This window comes from Ursus arctos, chromosome X, assembly GCF_023065955.2.
Source record: "Ursus arctos isolate Adak ecotype North America chromosome X, UrsArc2.0, whole genome shotgun sequence".
Classification (NCBI taxonomy): domain Eukaryota; kingdom Metazoa; phylum Chordata; class Mammalia; order Carnivora; family Ursidae; genus Ursus; species Ursus arctos.
Window position 1 is genome coordinate 14,927,689 of NC_079873.1, and position 21,165 is coordinate 14,948,853.

Here is a 21,165-nt window from a genome sequence, read left to right on the forward strand (position 1 = left end):
TCATGGAAGAGGAGATGCCTATCCCATCCCACCCCACCTTCCAATGGCAGAACGAGATGTACCAACCACCCCGGCGAGAAGGGTCGTAGATGTATTAGTTAAGGTAAGACAAATTGCCGCAATAATTAAATTCTAAAATCTCAGGGGCTCAAAAATACGGAAGTTTCTTTTCTATATGTCAAGTCCAATCAGCAGCCTGGAGTGGAGAGTAGGGTAGCGCAGAGAGAGGGGCATCTGCTCCATGCAGTCATCGAGGGGCCCACGAGGACAGAGGCACTGCCGTGTTCAACACGCAAATTCCAGGTCTGCTCTGGAGAGCAGTATCCAGCAGGCAAACAGGGAAAGAGAGAGTGAGGGGAAGCAGGTGGGAGATTTTTAATGGCTAAGCCTAGAAGTGGCAAACTTTGTTTCTGTCCACATCTATTAACCAGAACTCAGTCACATAGCCACTTCTAATGGGAAGGGAGGCTGGATAACGGAGTCTAGCTGTGTGGTGAGGAAGAAAAAATTGAAGTTTGGTGAGCTGCCAGCCAGTCTCTGCCACATCGATTTAATTTGAGTGCTATGGAGTAATTAATATCCATTAAACTAATGACGGGACAAAATTAATGCTAAAATTACTCTCCCCAACCACCACTTTCTTTTTCTTTGCCATGAGGAAAAAAGTCAAGAATCAATAGGAATTGGAGGAGGAGGAGTCCCTACCACTTTGAGGCTAAATATATGAAATCCCCTTCTTTGTGACTCACCTCCCTAGTTTTGCTCCCAGCAAACATCCATATTATCATTTTTTCATGACCCTCAAGAGCAGGACTCGCATATAACAAACCACTTCTGTAAACAGCTACATACTAGTAAAAGCCACTAACAAAGGCTGGAAGTATGGATATCCCTTCTGTAGCCTACTTAGTTGGAAAAGTTGTATTTTGGGGGCTCCTGGGCGGCTTCATTGGTAGAGCATGTGACTCTTGATCTCCGGATTGTGAGTTCAAGCCCCAAGTTGAGCGGCAGGCAGAGAGATTACTTAAGGAAATTTTTTAAAAAATTAAAGGAAAAAAAAAGTTGTATTTTTGAGTTGCCTCTATTTCAAGGCTGTGTAAACCTTACCCTTTCCTGTAGCACCTCTGGACAGAAATTCCCTAGCAGGCCTTTTGGCCTTTGTTCATTAGTGGCTCGTGTTCTAATGTCTTCACCTTATATTGTCTTTGGCTTCTCATGAGCTTTGAAAGACTGATTTGGGGGTAATCTCCTCCATATGAATAAAGTGCTCCTTAACCGAGCTTTAAATGTGATTAACAGACTGGGCTCCTGAGGGAGACTTACTTGGGTTCAAATCCTGGCTCTGCCTTGAGTAAGTTTCTAACATCTCCCTGCTTGTATTTGTGCATCTGTAAAATGGGGGTGATTACTTTGCATAAAATTACATTTATGAAGTATTTTATCATAGTTCCAGCAAAAAATTGTAATTGTTACTAATACAGATTATATGATCCTGTGCTCTTGGATAAAGTTCACTTTTATGTAATAATCTAGTTTTTTTTTTCCTTAATGCAAACAACAGATTAGTAACTCATAGAGGGGAACTTAAAAAATCATGAAGCTGGGGTGCCTGGGTGGCTCAGTCGGCTGAGGCTCCAACTCTTCATTTCAGCTCAGGTCATGATCTCAGGGTTGTGGGATTGAGCCCACGGTCGGGCTCTGTGCTCAGCACAGAGTTTGCTTTTCCCTCTCCTTCTGCCCTTCCCACCTCCCCCCGCCCGCTCTCTTTTTCAAATAATAAAATCTTTTTTAAAAAAATCGTGAAACTGGTTTCTTTCCAAAATTTGCATGAATGTGATTTCCACCTAACCATAAAACGTTCTTTCCTATTCACTAATGCTTGATTAGTGGGGCTATCTATTACAACACTGTTTGTCTAATTCAAGTTTCTGTAGCTCAGGACCATAGGAAGGCATCCTAAAAAGATCATGGGGTTCCATCTCTGCATTACACGTCAGGAAACTGAAGTTCACAGAAATCCATCTCAGAGGTGAAGGAAACTTAAATAGGATGACCTAGTACAATTTTTCGATCTAGAAAACTGGCCAGGGTAGTCACTTGGACTATATATAATTCTTTCAAAAATTGTTTATTTATCCACAATAGGCCACATGAGAAAATTAGTGTGATTTTTTTAAAAATTATATCTGCACTGGTTGTCTACTGCTGTTCACAAAAACTGGATACAGTTATATGTATCTTTGCTCAACACAAAAATGGGGAAAATTTTTTTCTTTTTTGAGGTTTTTTTTTTTTTAATTCTAAGGGTTTTTTGTTTTTCTTTTTAATTTATTTGTCAGAGAGAGAGAGAGAGAGAGCAAGCACAAGCAGGGGAGCGGCAGGCAGAGGGAGAAGCAGGTTCCCCACTAAGCAAGGAGCCCAATGCAGGACTCGATCCCAGGACCCTGGCATAATGACCTGAGCCGAAGGCATCCCGAAAATTTTTTTCTTAAATAAATCGTTTCAAAGATAGTATCTTTTAGGACTTGGAAGTTCACTAAAGAATTACAAAATAGGTCATGGGTAGGGAAAAGACTAGAAACCAAACAGGTCCATCCCCTGCAGGCTGTGAGTAAGCAAGCTCAAAAACATGAAGGGGTTTGCCCAAAGTTTATTCATTTGTTACAATTTTTTTAAAGATTTATTTATTTTATTTGAGAGAGAGAGAGCATGAGTAGGAGGGGCAGAGGGAGTTTTAAGCAGACTACACACTGAGCCCAACATGGGGCTTGATCTCAAGATCGTGACTTGAGCAGAAACGAAGAGTCCAACGCCTAACCGACTGTGCCACCCAGGCACCCCCATTTGTTATTTTTTAAGGCCTACTGTGTATGCCAGGGACTGGGGTTATAGCAGGGATAACACAAAGCCCCTGGCCTCAAATAGAGTTTACATTCTAGTGATATTACTCAACTCACTTGAAAGTTTTAAAATTCTACTTTGAAAATATCCTATAACTGAAAATTTTTCACTAATTCAAACACATGCCCTCCTGCCTGCCCACTAAAATCCAGAATGTTAGACTTTACTGTGGACCCAAATCAGTGCAATAACAAATCATATATTAGGAGCAAGACGAGAAAGAATATACCGTTGAAATACAATCCAGTATAAAAGGAACTGTGTGTTCAGTTCTTATTCATTCAATTAATGAGATAATTATAAGCAATTATAATTTACTCACCAAAGCAAGGCTATTGCCCATTTCATATTTTTCACTTCTCTCTCAACACAATTTTATACTATAATGAATACTACAGCAACAAGAGAGTAAATTTTCCTTCCAGCTACGTGCATTCCTAAAAGAAACTAACACAATTACCACAGACGTCACTGCAAAAGCATCCTCGATTTATACTGATGGTTTTTTACAGCATTGTGATCTTATGAACACAAGACTTCTTGCCAAGATCAATGTGTTTCTTAGGATTTCCTTGAAGTAAGGATACACCCGCATCAAGGTACATTTCAACAACGTGTTCTCTTGGAATATCAACTTACTCCCTAACAGATTCAATCACTGAAGCTATTGCTTTTATTCTTCAGATCTCCCTCAATCTTTGTCTCGTCCTTTGGGGATACAAATCCATCTCAGGATGAATGATTATGGCTACGTTTCAGTCCAAGTTGTGTAAAAACCATTTTCAACCTAAACACTGAGGAAGCAGTTAAGGACACAAGTTCTAGAATCCCACCACCTCCACTTTCCAGCTGTGTGAACCTGGAAGTGACTCAAATGGTCCAAAGCCTCAGTTCCCTCAGGCAGGAAATAAGGGATTAACATCTGATTCTTGCTGTTGTCAGGATGCACTAAGGTAACATATGAAGCATTTATAACGACATGACACGTAGCACGACTGACCCCTGAACAACACGGTTTTGAACTTCGTGGGTCCACTTACACGTGGATTCTTTCCATAAACACAAGCCATTGCTGCAAATGTATCTTCTCTTCCTTATGATTTTCTTTTTTTTTTTTTAAGATTTTATTTATTTGTCAGAGAGAGAGAGAACAAGCAGGGGGAGTAGCAGACAGAGGGAGAAGCAGGCTCCCCGCTGAGCAAGGAGCCCTATGTGGGACTCGATCCCAGAACGCTGGGATCATGACCTGAGCCACAGGCAGACGCTTAACCAACTGAGCTACCCAGGCTCCCCCTTATAATTTTCTTAATAACATTTTCCTTTCTCTAGCTTACTTTATCATAAAAATACAGTATAAAATGCACGTAACATACAAAATATGCATTAATAGGCTGTGTATGTGATTAGTAAGGCTCTGGTCAACAGTAGGCTGTTAGTAGTTAAGTTTCTGGGGAGTCGAAGTTATAGTGCATTTTTGACTGTGCAGGAGTCAGGCACCCCTAACCCCCATTTTTTTTCAAGAATTAACTGTAAACCTTTGTAAAGTTGACTCTTACATTCATCAGAATGCTTTCAGAGGCAAGTACCATAAACATTAAGGATATTCATTGAGCCCACTTAACAAGAAACCCAAATGCAGACAGTTCTAGGGTTGGTCTTGCAGCTCAGGGAGACCCAGGTCCTTTCCATCCTTCTGTTCTTTCATCCTCAGCATACTGTTCGTTCAGGGACTCAATGTCTTCAAAATCTCAGGCAATCCACATTTTCCACTGGCACTCGCTACCTCCTTTCAATGCTTTGCAGATGGCTACCACTGTTTCAGGCATCAAATCCAGACACAAAAACATCCAGTCCAGCAACCACTAGCCCCCCGTGACTACTGAGCACTTAAAATGTGGCTAGTGTTGACTGAGGAACTGAATATTTACTTTCGTTTAATTTTAATTCATTTAAATTTAATAGCCACATGTGCCACCTAGTGCGATCATATATCGGAGAGTGTGGGTCCAGAGGCAGAAGAACTGTTTCTCCTTGACTCTCATCTGAAGAGTGGGGAAATTTTTCCTAAAAGTCCCCCAGCAGCTTTTCCCGTGTGTCTATATTGGTCAAAAGGGAGTCACATGCCCACTCCTAAATCAAACACTGGCAAGGAACAGCATTCCACACTTGGCTTAGAATAATTAGGATTTACTCCTGTGTCATGTGGAAAGGGGTGAGCACCCTATGAAGCCAGGGCTTGGCCAAGAAGTAGAAAGCAAGGAACAGTTGGCACGTAAATGTTCAGTAGTGTGTGCTGCACCACTTCTCAGTTTAGATCGGGCATCTGGGAATTACAGCCCACAGGCCAAAGCCGGCCCACCAACTGTGTCTGTAATAAAAGTTTTCTTGGTGCCAAGACACGCCCATTTACATATTGCCCATGGCTGCTTTGCCTACACCAACAGAGTTGAGTAGTTGCCACAGAGACTGTATATGGCCCATGAATCCAAAAATATTTATTATCTGGCTCTTCATGGAAAAGGTTTGCCAACCCCTGGTCTAAAGAGACATTCCTTATGATTAAAATCACCATGGTTAAGGATCTTGGCTACAACAGAGTCGTATGGCCAAAAGCAAGCACTCTGTGCAGGCTGGGGGAGACGACAGAGTTCTGAGGCGCTGCTTTCAGGACCTTGATACTATTTCTTGCTGAGTAACTTTGAAAGTTACTCCATTGCTTTAAGCTTCAATCTTCTCATCGGCGAAGTGGGGGAGTACAATGTTCTTTGCCTGCCTCGGGGAGGAGGGGGGCACGGTGAGATGATCTACGCCCAGGTGCTCTGTAAGCCATGAAGACCTACACAAATATCCAGTTGGGTTGCTGCTGCCGCTGCTGTCTTTCATGTTCAGTACTATGAGCTGTTGCTACTGGATCCTACCAAGAGACACTGGGACTTTTCCATGAAGAGTAAGGCAAGGATAGCACCGGCAACCAGTTGATTTACCAGTCGGCAAAAGCCACTTCTCGAGCTTTTATCAATTTAGAAATCAAGAGATTCACTGGTTTCTCTGTAACTTGAAGAGCCCTTGAAATCACCTTATGTTAAAAAAAAAATGTAATTAAAAAAAACATTTTCAATTGTTTCCAATTTCACACTAAGAATTTTGAACACGAGGGGCACCTAGGTGGCTCAGTGGGTAGAGCATCTGACGATTTCCGCTCAGGTCAGGACCTCAGGGTCTTGGGATCGAGCCCCAAATCAGGCTCTGCGCTCAGCGGGGAGTCTGCTTGAGGCTCTCTCTCCTTCTCTCTCCCTCACTCTTCTCCCTCCCCTCTCTAAAATAAATAAAGAAATCTTTTTAAAAAAATTTTGAATGGAGAGCAGCCTTAAAATGAGATGGCAGAGATGAATGGTTCTCAGTTCGACGCAGCTCCCAAGGATCCCTGGTAACCCAGGACAATGAGTTAGGAAGCTGAAGACTCTCCCTACTGGGTAACTGAACTCACAGAATGTGAGAGTGTGAAGGAATCCTAACATGCAGTCAGCTCAGCCCCTTCATCATATGCAGGAGAGGAAATCATTCTTTAAGGTTAATTCTAGCCAATGGACAGCCACTTCATTGAGGTCTATGCAAAACGTTAGAGGAGTAACATATGTTGTAAAAGAACTCACTGGGTCCAGATGAGGGTAATGCTGGTGATGGAAGCTGAAGGGAGAGGCCTGTGTTTTAGAGTATCTCTAGGCTTTAGACTAGAGTCACAAATCAAAACCAGTCAAACAACCAGAGTTTACTGAGCACTTACTATGTACTAGATAATGGAGGACACAGAGAGGAAAAAGTTGTCACCCTTACCCTCAAGGACCTGACTAGATACTTCTTCAGACCTGAAAAGGTAAAACCAGAAGGAAGAGCAGAATTCAGGATACGGTGATCACCTTCAACAATCCCTAGCAGAGTATCCTAACACATCTTAATAGGTATTCGTTTTAGAGTTACTTTAAAACTTACAAACAGAATTAAGATGTACAAACAACAGCAACAATAAACAGACACATAAAAAAAATACCCAAGCTTCCTTTAATATCTAAGATGGCGCCATCTTATTTTGGAGCCTCTACTCCAAGGGTACAGGAAAGGGATCCTTAAACCTGTGATTTAAGGTAGCTCTCTTGCTCTGAGATATCTCCAGGTAATCAATGTTTTTTGGACAAATGCACAGTCTTTGTTTTGCCTCCTCTTCCTTCTGGTAGTCAAGATGGCTTCCAGTTTGGGAATGGGGATGCTAGTGTCCTTCTGGCAGCAGAGAAAGGGGCCCGGATCTGTGAGCCCACCCCATGTTGAGCACTGGGTTCTCAATGGCCTCTCCAGAGATTTCCCTCACCCTGTGGGGTTCCTGAGTATCCGGCTGGCACCCACGGCTGAAGACTGTGTCCACTGGCCCCCATGGTCTATTCTCTCAGTAGCCCACCCTGGCCTGGGGTCCCTCTCTTGTTGACCCAGGTCCCCTCAGGTCTTACCCCCGAGTGTCTGTCACATCCTTCATCTGGCTCCTGGTCTAAATTGTCCACACCATCGCTTTTGCAGCCCTGTCCCTGCTCCTGGCTCACAACATAACAGCTACCCACAAGGAACATGAGGGCCATTTAGAATCTCTACCCTGCCCACAAGAGACAAGAAAGACTTGAAAAAGACACCATCCCCAGCCTTCTCTCTGCCTAAACACACTATGTCACCATCTTTTATCTCTACCATGGCCACCAAGTTGATGTACAGGCTGCTATGAGTTCTGACCAGGAGTTCTAAATGGAAAGTGGGACACAATGTCCTCTGCTTTCAGTTTCCCCCTCAATCTATCCAGAGCCTCTACCATTCCCTGTCACCACTTCTATCTGCCAGGGAAGGAGTCAGGGTCTACCAGAAGTGACCTCATGCCTGTGTGGGGGTAATGGGAATTTGGGATGCTGTAAGATTGGCTGAGCATGTATCAATGCCATGGTATTTATAATCTCATTTGCGCAGGTAGAGAGTTGAGAGAGAGGGAGTGCAGCACCCGGTTTGGTACTGAAGGACAAAGTCAAACAAGACAGGTTCCCTGCCTTTCAGGGCCATTACAGTCTACCCTCCTACAGCTTTACCATGCGCTGCACAAGGAAGAACAAAGACTTTGATGGACAAAGCATGACAGGGTAAGAGGAAACAAGATAGTGAGGCCTTGGGAGAGGGGAATTATAGAGGAATCTATCTCTGGAAATGCCTGCAGCACAGAAAGATCTAGGCCCAGACCAGAGAGAGAAAGTTGGGGATTATAGTTCATGAGCTCACCAAACTGGCTCAAATGTGTAATTGTTTCCAAATGGGGAAGACAATTCTACAAGGATGAAATTATAACCATCTTCCACTATTATGTCATCTCACCCTCTGGAAAATAGTTGTACCTAAAAGAAGACCTCCTTCAAAGACAAAAAAAGAAAAAAGAAAAAAGGCATTGGCACAGCCCAGGAGAGCTAGAGGCTAGAGAGAAGTATAGTTATCTACCAAAGTTCATGTGGGCTTCTGGTAGACCAAGAATGATTCCCTCACACATTACCAAATTACACAGCTGAAAGTATTAAGGTCTAAGGATTCTCTCTGTTGGCCAGTGGCCTACCAAGAGAGTGTCAGACCTGTCAAGAGCTACTGAGTCGGGGCGCCTGGGTGGCTCAGTCGTTAAGCATCTGCCTTCGGCTCAGGGCGTGATCCCAGGGTCCTGGGATCAAGTCCCGCATCGGGCTCCCTGCTCTGCTGGGAGCCTGCTTCTTCCTCTCCCACTCCCCCTGCTTGTGTTCCCTCCCTCACTGGCTGTCTCTCTGTCAAATAAATAAATAAATAATAAAAATAAAAAAAATCTTAAAAAAAAAAAAAGAGCTACTGAGTCATCTCTCAGGCTTCCAGGGTGAAGCTACTGTGTTTGCAGTCCAGATCCCCCAGAGCCAGGGGGAATGGCTGCTCTCTGGCAGCATGCCCCAGCTCCCTCTCCATCTTCTCCCCACACCTCAGTGACACGTTCTTTCAGCTTTCAGACACTTACGAGGCAGCCTGGTAGAGTATGAACAGCACGAGCTACAGATCCCAACGGGGAATCCTCTGAGCTATGAGACTCTGCACAAATGACTTAATCTCTTTGACACTCAGTTTCTTCATCTGTAAACTGAGACTAAAAGTATCTATCATGATGAATTTTTGTGAAGATTAAATGAGATGATATACATAAAGCACCTAGCAGGGCCTGGCCCAGAGCAAGTCCCCAGCCCTCATTACATTTCCTCCCATTAGTTTCCCATCTACCTCACCAAACCCTCCTTCTCCCTTCTCACCTGGCACTGACAATGCTCTAAAAGGACTCGTGATGCAAAGGAAGTAACTACCGCTGTGATAGAAGGGGACAAGTATAAAAAGATATGAATAAAGAGAAAAAGAAGCACTGGGGAGAGGGATTTAATTCTTCTGAAGAGATCAGGGCAGGTTTTATAGAGGGAGCAATACTTGGCCGGACCTTGGACCATTCGTGCAGTTCCAAGTGGGGAGATCCCAGAAAGCAGAGGGAGGGAGTAAGGAAGATAGGGAAGGGAGTAAAGCCGATAATGGGTACATTAATGAGTAGATTACTACTGGGGGCAACTGGGGCACACCCCAACAATCTACGAGCTGTGTAGAACACAGCTCAGCATCATCTCACCAAGGGACGAGGAAGCTGGCATAGGTCAACGCCAACTCTCACCCCTCACTACTGTGGAGTGTTAACTCCCTGGCACTTCGGGCTTGTTCCAAGGACAGGCCACGCACGGTCGTATAGGCACAGATCATTCGCAGAGAGACATGGGAGCCATTGGCATTCACGCACTTTCTTGTTTACCTGCTCCATTTTAATCACTTTAAAATATACTTTTTCAAAAAGACTTATTCCTACCAAGCTGCTTTCATTTTGATGACTTTTTTCCCCTTATGTTTCACTTTCCTTCCTCATCTACCCTGTGGTGGAAAAAGCACTGAAACGTGAGACTGAAGATCTAGTATCTAGTCTGGCTCCACCACTTCCCAACCAATCACATCCCTGGGGACGTTTACTCATCAGTAGAGTGGGGACATTTGATTTCTGCTCTGCCAATCCCACAGTGATGTTTTAATGCCCTGAGAAGATGACGTGTGAGCAGTTACAGGAACATCACAGTACCACAGCAGAATCTGTAGCCCAGGATATTTATCTGGAGGAATTTTCTCTACCTACTTCTGTCTTCTGCCAGTTGTGCAGGCAGTGGTCCTCAAAGTGTAGTCTGAACTGATCACATCAACATCACCTGGGAGCTTGTTAGAAACGTCCATTCTTAGCTCTGGCCCTATACCTACTGAATCAAAACCTCTGGGGGGAGGGACCCAGGAATCTGTGTTTTAACAAGTCCTCCAGGGGATTCTGATATTTTGAGAACTGATGTTTTCAGAGTTTGCGAACTCTGGTTTTCTGGTTATGACCACAAAATTCGGAGCTGGCTACAAATTCCGGTCAGCCACTTCCTTGAACAACTTACTTATCTGAGACTCAGTTTCTTGATCTGGCAAACAGGGCTAACATTAGGACCTCTCCTTCACAGATGTGGTTGAGAAGCTTAAGAAAGTGAATATGTGTAAAGCACGGAGGGACCCGACCCATCGTAAGCAGTCAGTATATGATTAGCTCTTACCATTTCTTTTTGTAAAGTATTGTGGCTTCTTGACATGCTTAAGTGCCTGCTTTTTGAAGAATTGTCAATTGTGTTTTAGCCTGTTGGGAAGTTTTCTATTTAGTTGGCGTATGTGTGTTGTGCATCTGTTTTGTTTACATGTCATTGTTTGCTGCTAGTAGATATTTGCTTTATCCAAGGAAGATTCCTTGATCCTGCCACTCTCCTCCAGGTAAGAAAGGTATTTCTCTGTGTATCCTTAATAATTCTTCTTAAATAACATTCCTGGTGAGGATACTTTCCATTTGCATAGCACTGTATTTTCTTGGCAGTTGTACCTACAGATGTTGCAGCTAGGATTTCTGGCCTTTTTGTTGCCTTCCTTAGATAACTTTTCTTTGTATTTCATTCTAAAGATCCTCTCTTCTGAAAACCATGCTGCTTCGTTTGACTGATTCTCTACCTCCCTTAACGTTTCAATGCAGAAGTGTCTTCAAGTGGATACTTTAAGAAACAAATAAATACCAGAAATAGACCCTCACATATGTGGTCAATTGATTTCTGACAAAGGTGCCAAGACCATTCAATGGGGACAGGACAGTCTTTTCAACAAATAGCGCTGTGAAAAGTGGATGTCCACATGCAAAAGAATGATGCTGGGCCCTTACCTCACACCATATACAAAAATGAACTCAAAATGGATCAAAACACCTGACCACAAGAGCTAAAACTCTAAAACTCTTTGAAAAAAATGTAGGAGAAATCTTCATGACATCAGACTTGGCAATGGTTTCTGGATAAGACAGCAAAAGCACAGGCAAAAAAGTAAAAACAGATAAACTGGACTTCATCAAAAATAAAAAACCTTGGTGCGTCAAAGCACACTATTAAGAGAATGAAAAGACAACACAGAATTGGAGAACATATTTGCAAATCGTATTATCTGGTAAAGGATTTAATATCCAGAATATATAACGAACTCTTAAACTCAACAACAACAAAAACAGCCAAACAACACAATTCGAAAATGGGTCAAAGGTCTGAGTAGACGTTTCTCTAAAAAAAGACAGACATTATGTCCAACAAGCCCATTAAAGATGCTCCACTTCACTAATCACTAAGGAAATGCAAGTCAAAACCACGATGAGGGGCGCCTGGGTGGCGCAGTCGTTAAGCGTCTGCCTTTGGCTCAGGGCGTGATCCCGGCGTTATGGGATCGAGCTCCACATCAGGCTCCTCCGCTAGGAGCCTGCTTCTTCCTCTCCCACTCCCCCTGCTTGTGTTCCCTCTCTCGCTGGCTGTCTCTATCTCTGTCAAATAAATAAATAAATAAAATCTTTAAAAAAAAAAAACCACGATGAGGTAACATTTCACACCCATTATCAAAACAACAGAAAAAAAGACGTGTCGGTGAGGACAGAGAGAAACTGGAATCCTTGTGCCCTGCTGGTAGGATGCAAAATGGTGCCGCCACTATGGGAAACAGTGTGGCAGATCCTCAAGAAGTTAACCACAGAATCACCATATGATCTAGCAATCAATTCCACTCCCAGGTATATGTACCCAAAAGAACTGAAAGCATGGACTCGAACTTGTACTTGTGCACCAATATCCACAGCAGGATTATTTACAATAGTCAAAAGGTGGAAATACCCCAAATGTCTATCAACACTGAATGGATAAACAAAATGTGGTCTACACATACAATGGAGTATTATTCAGCCTTAAAAAGGAATGAAATGCTGATACATCCTCTAACGTGGATGAACCTTGGAAACATGGTAAGTGAAAGAAGCCAGACACAAAAGGACAAATATTGAATGATTCCACTTATATGAGGTACCTGGAATAAAGACAGAAAGCAAAGAGGGTACAAAGGACTGGGGGGAAAAGGGAATGGGGAGCTACTGTTTAACATGTACAGAGTTTCTATTTGAGATGATGAAAATGTCCTAAAAATGGATAGTGGCGATGGTTGCACAAAATTGGGAATCTATTTAATGCCAGTGGTTCAATGGTTAAAATGGTAAGCTTTGATATGTTTATTTTACAGTAAAAAAAAAAAAAAAACGAAAAACAAAAAACCTAAATAAACATACATACACAGAGATAAAACAGGGGAAAAAATGAAAAACAAAACAAAACAAAACCCAGGCACCTTACCTTCCAAGGATGTAACCAGAACAACATGAAGACAAATGATGATAAGAAATATCTTGAACATCAGTAAAAGTTCTTCAGGTCTGCCAACATGGCCACACTGCCTGCCAGAGAAAAACATCCTGGAATAAAATAAGAGGGAAACATATCATCATAGCATCCCATAATCACAAGAGAGCAATACCCAAGAGGTCAGTTACTTAACGAAGGCAACCTGCAATCCTGCTTCCTTTAACTTACTCTGGTTCCAGACAACTGGCAATGCCAGATGGGGCACTGGCTACTAAAAGCAAAACCTCTGTTTAATATTGGAGGACCACCCAGTGGGATGTCATATTACATTAAAAATCATTTAAAAAAAAACAGAAACAGACTCACAAATACAGAGAACAAACTAGTGGTTGCCAGAGGAGACAGGCAAAATAAGTGAAGGGGATTAAGAGGGACAAACTTCCAGTTATAAAATAAATAAGTCACAGGGATGAAAAATACAGCATAAAAAATACAGTCAGTAATACCGTAATAAATTTGTATGACGTCCGATGGTAATTACGCTTACCATGGTGAGCATTTTGTAAAGTGCAGAATTTATAAAGTGCTTTGCTGTACACCTGAAACTAATGTAATATTGTATGTCAACTATGCTTCACTTAAAATTAATTTTTTTAAAAAGATAAGCAAGGTGGTCCCTGTGAATTTATGGAAAACATCAATACATGCAAAATATCAAGAGGAGAAATTAAAAACACAAAGCTCTGCATCTATAATTATTACCACTATATAAAGGCTGGTTAAAAACTATGCTAAGAATCAGAAGAGTTGGAGAATCCTATAAATAGTCTACTGTAAAAGGATTTCCTCTTTATTACATACAAGTCCATTATCGTTGCTTGCATCTTTACTAGTCAGGAGGACAGAGTCAACGTTGTTTTAAAAAAGCAAAGTTCATATCAAAACTGAGTTTAAAAGCCTCATTTACCGTTCATAGATTCATTCATTCAACAAATATTTATTGAGGGGCAATTTAAAAAAAAGCTATTGAGAGGGGAGCCTGGCACACAGAATCGCCAAACCTAAGACTCTGTTCCTCTCACAGTGGAGGAGCTGGCCGATCGAACCCCATGACCAGCAGTCAGCACCAGCAGCGGCGGCGGGCATGGGGCACCGAGGGCGGAAGAAGCCAGCCGGGAAAGCCCAACCTGCCCACGGGCTCGGGCACAAGCATGGGGAAGTGAGAGCCCACTGAGCAGGCTCCCTCTACACGGCCCCAGGGCAAGCGGCCAGGCCAGACCAGCCTGGATGTTCTCAGCTGGCAGAACTCTGAACCACAGAGCACCCCTGAGCCCGGCCACCACTGCAGCTTCGGCCAGCCTCAGAACGATAGAGTGCGCATGCACGGCCGTGGAGACTGACGAGCAGGAGTTGCAAGGTTCCGGCTCTGCCATGCAACGTCCGAGTGACTTCGGACAAGATATTTCCAATGGCCAGGATTTGCTAGATCCCCATCTAGCAAACGGTGACAACAGCATCAAGCAAATAGCGTTGCCGTGGTGAGTAAGCCCTGTGAAGCCACTATAAATGTCTGCTGTACTCTTCTTCACTCGTTCAGTCGACAGATACCTATTTTGCACCCAGCAAGTGCAGGGTAAAACAGTGTGGGGATTGCAGGGATGAGGGCACAGAAAGATGGGGATAAAACACAAGTTTCTCAGCCTCAAGGAAAAGCTGGCAATCTTTAAGGATCCTGTAACTTAACAGCCATCACCAGTACCAGGGAGGGAATTCTTTCCTTGGACATGGCGTGATAATGTCTTCGACAGGAGGTGAGTCCTTCTCCTTCCAAAGAAGATTTACATTTTTAAATCAATAAACTATATTATGTATTAATAATACACTATGTTAATAAGTTGTCAAATGCCTCTGGTTTGGCGCTCCTCTTCACTTTTATCCTCTGTGTTCACAATGGCATATTGTTGACCCTCCCAAATGAGTCACTCCAACCAGAATGCAAAGATGTAGCAATGTCTCTCTGGAGGAAAATGTAAGCGTCTGCTACAGCTACACACAACAATATTGATGAATCTCAGAGACATAAAGTTAGATAAAGGAGCCAGACATGAAAGAATGCATATCGTACAGAATTCCATTCATATGAGGTACAAAAGCAGGTAAAACCAATCGATGGAGCAAGGAGTAGGAGAGTGGTTATCCTTGGAAGGGGGGGTGTGGGTGTAATAATTAGAAGTGGACACGAAGGGGTTTCTGAGGTACAGGTAACATTCTGTGTGCTGGTTATGTGGGTGTGTTCGGTTCCTGAAACTCACTGAATCGTATACTTAGGCATATGTCACAAAAAGTTTCATTTAAAAGTTTAAAAATCAGGGGCGCCTGGGTGGCACAGCGGTTAAGCGTCTGCCTTCAGCTCAGGGCGTGATCCCGGCGTTATGGGATCGAGCCCCACATCAGGCTCCTCCGCTATGAGCCTGCTTCTTCCTCTCCCACTCCCCCTGCTTCTGTTCCCTCTCTCGCTGGCTGTCTCTATCTCTGTCAAATAAATAAATAAAATCTTTAAAAAAAAAAGGTTTAAAAATCAATCTATTTTTTATTTCTGAACTCAGTTCCCCCTCCAAAAGCACTGCTATTTTTTTTTTTTACATCTGTATTTAGTGAACCAAACCTCTACAAAAGGAAAACCTCTCTCCTATACAAATGCCTTGGTTCAACGCTACCTGGAATTTGTAGAACTAACTTAGAAGATTTACTGGTTAGGGGCGCCTGGGTGGCACAGCGGTTAAGTGTCTGCCTTCGGCCCAGGGCGTGATCCCGGCGTATGGGATCGAGCCCCACATCAGGCTCCTCCGCTAGGAGCCTGCTTCTTCCTCTCCCACTCCCCCTGCTTGTGTTCCCTCTCTCGCTGGCTGTCTTTATCTCTGTCGAATAAATAAATAAAATCTTTAAAAAAAAAAAAAAGATTTACTGTTTAAGTATCTAATTTCAGTTCCGGAAAGAGTATCAGAGCAGTTTATTTTTGGAAAGGAACTCAGAATTCACCTACCCTCAAATCCTCAGTCTACAGATGAAGGAAGAGGTCCAACATGCTCTAGGAGATGGGTCATGGTCATTTGGCTGTTTGGTGGGACTCCTACTCTTTCTACCAGGCCACAGTGCTGGCCTGAGAATGTGTCTTCTTGGAAGTAAACTTCTGAGTCCATCAGGTGAAATGAATCAACGAACTCAAAATGTTTATTATATATTATATAAATATTATATATTATATAATTTCAAAATTTCTGCAAACTCATTCTTGAGCTTTGCCAACTCCTAGGGCAGGACCTCCTGAGTGGTATATAAGATATGGTCAAAGTTGGGGCACCTGGGTGGCTCAGTCATTAAGCGTCTGCCTTCGGCTCAGGGCATGATCCCAGAGTCCTGGGATCGAGCCCCACATCAGGCTCTTCTGCTAGGAGCCTGCTTCTTCCTTTCCCACTCCCCCTGCTTGTGTTCCCTCTCTTGCTGGCTGTCTCTCTCTCTGTCAAACAAATAAATGAAAAATCTTTAAAAAAAAAAAAAAAAGATATGGTCAAAGTTAAATTAGTCATGGTACACAGTGACTGGTTATTATATGCTGGAATTGGCCCGCTGATCAAAATAAGCCACGCCTTTTCACTGAGGAGCTTGTACTCAACTCCCAAATGAGAGCAAGAAAGGCCAGAATGAAGGGTGATGCCAGCAATCATCTCAGAAAGAGAGTATGGATCAAGAAGGACTTACTACAGACCAGCCGCCTCTGAAAAGACTGCTTTCGGTTATCGAGCCTGAAGTATCGTTCCTCAAGACTGAATATACATTTCCTAATAGGAGCAGTTTTACGGTATTTAAAATAATGCAGTTCCTATTGCCTTCTGTATAAGCTAGAGGACGTCACGCTAAGCTATAAAGTCCTAGGATTACTGAGCAAAGAGGGAAATCTGTGGATTTTGTTGAAGCCTTATTCATTATACATGACAGTCATTTCTATCTTTTTGAGCTGGAACTTTTCTTCACCTTCCAGGGTTAAGTTGGGTTAGCTCAATGCCCTCCAGGTCATAAAGAAAGATAATTTAAACAGCCACTGATTCTTAGCAAATTTTCAAGGTGCTGAGGTTAGCTGGTAAGATCACATCAATTGCAAAGACAACTATCTGCTAGCATTTAAATAGTAAAATCTAGACCTTGAGGCTAGACAACCACTCATAGATTTTCCAAGCTTCATCATGGTCCTGGGCCCAAGAACCCAGGTTGCGGACTCTGATGTAAATGGCAACCCTTGGGGCTGTACGGTGCATAAGCGACATGACTGTAGGCCATGGCCCTGCTTGTAACCCTCCAAGAAATTGTTCTATATCTCTCCAATTTCTTTAAATATACTATCACTTATCATATTTTTAAAGACACATATGTCATCAGTGCAACCCTGAATGGCAATAAATGATAAATTTATCTTTATCTAAATATAGAATAATTAAAGAATAAGATTTAAAAGGGGGGGCAATAGCTTAATACCACTTTAGGGCAGGTCTGGGTAGGGGTTATTCTCTATTACCTCTGATTAAATGGCATAATTTGATTATAACATGGTGGCTGTGATATATGCAATGATGAATATTTTTGACTGAAGTAACAAGGGGTGTGGTAATTGTTCCCTAAGCCTCCTAGAAAACTTTATGCCTTTGAGATATTTACATTGAGTCATAAGTGTTGGTTAACCAGACTTGCACAAGGGGAAATTTAAAAGGGAGGTACTAAAGAGGTTCTCAGTGCAAATAAAGCAATTGACTTGGATCATTCAACTGTCAAAGAAGTCAAAGAATCTCAAGGTTGCTTTTTTTTTCCCTCAGAGTCTCTGGTCATGTGTTTAACTACTCTGAAAAAAGGATCCAGAAACCGTTACTAAAAGCATAATTAAATTTTATTTGAACTCTACTAAAAGACCCTGATACAGCAAATACCTCAGGAAAAAAAATTTCTTCAGTGTTCCAAGAATATGTTGGGTTCAGTTATTTAGACCAAACCTTCTGCTGAAGACAATCAAAAATTAAAAATGGAATATTAAGAGCATTTTCTTAAATATATCAAAAAGCTGACAAGATAGAAAAGAATCACCAGGCCAAAGGTGAAGTGAAAGCAGGAACTCAGGGAGGTAATATAAACAAAGGAACCACTGTCTGCCTGAGGTTATGGGCCTAATGAAGTAAACCTAAGCTCCAGATACAAAATACAAAAGAAAAGTTCAGAGACATGGAGAAAAAAACACAAGGTCTAACATACACTTAAAATTCAAAAAGGAGGGACACCTGAGTGGCTCAGTCGGTTAAGCGTCTGCCTTCAGCTCCGGTCATGATGCTAGAGTCCTGGGACCGAGTCCCACATCAGGCTCCTTGCTGAGCAAGGAGCCTGCTTCTCCCTCTGCCTGCCACTCCCCCTGCTTGTGCGCTCTCTCTCTCTCTCGCTCTCTCTCTCTGAAAAATAAATAACATCGTTTAAAAGAGAGTGAGCAAGTGAGAGAGTACGAGCAGAGAAAAAGGGAGAAGCAGACTTCCCACTGAGCAGAGAGCCTGATGTGGGGTTTGATCCCAGGAACCTCAGATCATGAATGAGCTGAAGGCAGATGCTCAACCGACTGAGTGACCCAGGCATCCCAATAAATAAAATCTTTTAAAAAAAAATTTCAAAAAGGAGGAAAGAGTCAAGGTTTGAAGTGATAATGACTGAACGACCCCAAACTGGTGAAAACCAGTTTGAATCTATCCACAGATTCAAGAAGCCTAAAGAATCTCTACAATAAATAAAAGGAAATCCACACCTAGACACAAAATAATGAAATTGAAGAAAACCAAAGACAAAGAGAAAACCTTAAAAGTAGCCACAGAAAACAAGACAGTTAACCTTCAAAGGAGCATGTGATAGACTGACAGCTATCTTCTCATAAGCAACAATGGAAGCCAGAAGAGAGACAAACAAAAACTGTGATATTGTTCACTACCTGCAAATCCTCCCTGAAGCAAATCCTAAAAGATGTACTCAGGCAAAAGATGCAAGATCTGAGATGCAACAAAGAATGAAGAACAAAGAAAGTGGTATGTGACCAGGCCCATTCCTAACATTTGTGATATACAGGTTAAGAGTTTAAAAGGAGGTCCAGGGGCGCCTGGCTGGCTCAGTCGGTAGAGCATGTGACTCTTGATCTTGGGGTCATGAGTTCAAACTCCACACTGGGCATAGAGCTTACTTAAAAAAATGTTTTTAAATAAAAATAATAATAAAAGGAGGTACAATTTGCCCTTATTCTTCCGCTAAGGCTCCATCTCAAAATACAAGAGTTTTGTGCACGTGTATGTGGACACCCAGCCTGTATATCCAAATCCCCCTCTCTCCCTGCAAGCAGCTACCCCTTGGTCATCGCTTAGGTCTAACGGTATGGACACCTGCAGCATGACACACGCAGCCTGGGGGGAAAGAGGCCTGCTTAGGTCCTGGAAATAGGCACACAGTGACTGTATAGGGAATTGCAGGGTCCCAGGGTCCCAGAACAAGATCTAGGAGCAAGGGTTGGGGGCAGAGTAAGGCAGGTTCCAGGTGGGCATCATTTCTTTGTGTCACAAACTTCTCATCCTTACAGAGGGCTATGAATAGGGAAAGGTCAGAGAGGGGGACCTCTAAAGCATGAGACACAGGCCAGAGGCCCCAATTGCCCAGAGCTAAGAGTGGCACTAGATACTGGTAAATCCAAATGAATGCTTTTTAAAAAAAATTATCTTATTTAAATTCAGTTAATTAACATATAGTATATCATTAGTTTCAGATGTAGAGTTCAGTGATTCATCAGTTGCATATAACACCCAGTGCTCATTACAACACGTGCCCTCCTTAATGCCCAACACCCAGTTACCCCATCCCTCCACCCACCTCCCCTCCAGCAACCCTCAGTTTGTTTCCTATAATTAATAGCCTCTTAGTGTTTGTCTCCCTCTCTGATTTCGTCTTCTTTTATTTTTCCCTCTGTTCCTCTATGATCCTTTTTTCTTAAATTTCACATGAGTTAAACCATATGATAATTGTCTTTCTCTGATTGACTTACTTCACTTAGCATAACAAATGAATGCTGACTATATAAAACATTAATAATAATATCTTGCAGGGATACGTGAAACATAATAGCATAAAAATGACAACTATATTATTTACATATACATTATATAATATAGGAGATCATATATATATATCGCAATTAGGAGATGAAAAAATGAAATTAAGAAATTAAAGTCTTCCAAGGTCCTTATATTATCTTAGAGGAGGCTAAAGGTATGGCTTATCTTAAGACATTGAAAAGTTGGGTAGACGTTGTGATTTTTATATTACCTACTGAAAAATAGAAGTGGGGTATATAACTTCCTAACAAGTGGATGGGGGGGTAGAATATTCAGTCAATTTGAAAGAAGGCTCTAAAAGGGAGCAAAAGAAACAAAAAATGATTAGGAAAAATAGAAGATGGTAAATGTAAACACACACATGAATCAATGATTCATTAAATAGAAATGGACTAACTGATTCAATGAAAAGGCAACGATCATCAGACTGGGAAAAAATAACAAAATCCAAATATGCTATTTAAAAGGACACAACTAGAACATACACAACAAGTTTGAAAATAAAAGGATGGGAAAGATATGTAATGCCAATACTAATCAAAAGAAAATATGTTTATACTAATATCAGACAAATTATACTTTAAAGTGAAAAGCAGGGGCGCTTTGGTGGCACCGTCGTTAAGCGTCTGCTTTTGGCTCAGGGCGTGATCCCGGCGTTCTGGGATCGAGCCCCACATCAGGCTCTTCCACTGGGATCCTGCTTCTTCCTCTCCCACTCCCCCTGCTTGTGTTCCCTTTCTCGCTGGCTGTCTCTCTCTGTCAAATAAATAAATAAAATCTTTAAAAAAAAAAAAAAAGTAAAAAGCATTGCCTGTAAATAAAATGGTTCATTCATAAAAGGTTTGATTCAATAGGAAGATGACAAATTAACATCTCTATCATCAATTGGTAAAATTCAAATAGGAAAGTCACTAAGGATATAGAATATTTGAATGACACATTTAACCAACCTGACTCAAAGACCACGTGTAACCCTCCACTCCACTTGAGAGCATTTATGAAAACGAAGCCATCTTGGAGTTGTGGGTTTGAGCCCCACGTTGGGTATAGAGATTAGTTAAAAATAAAATCTTTTAGCAGTGCCTGGGTGGCTCAGTTGGTTAAGCATTGGACTCTTGATTTCAGCTCAGGTCATGATCTCAGGGTGGTAAGATGGAGCCCCGCTCAGCTGGGAGTGTGCTTGAGATTGTCTCTCTCTGTCTCTGCCCCTACCCAACCCACCCACTCTCTCTCTCTCTCTC

The 21,165-nt window shown here is 42.2% G+C and overlaps 1 protein-coding gene across 13 annotated transcripts in view; it reads right to left on the minus strand.

Annotated features, from left to right (window-relative positions):
- ADGRG2 (adhesion G protein-coupled receptor G2) overlaps nt 1-21,165 on the minus strand; it is a 126,955-nt gene that overhangs the window by 58,434 nt on the left and 47,356 nt on the right. For all 13 annotated transcript variants that reach the window (XM_057310413.1, XM_057310409.1, XM_057310398.1 and 10 more), the window contains one exon: nt 12,741-12,859. In XM_057310413.1, coding sequence (XP_057166396.1) covers nt 12,741-12,858 — 118 coding nt within the window. In that variant the 5' untranslated portion in view covers nt 12,859. The remainder of the gene's footprint in view (nt 1-12,740; nt 12,860-21,165) is intronic.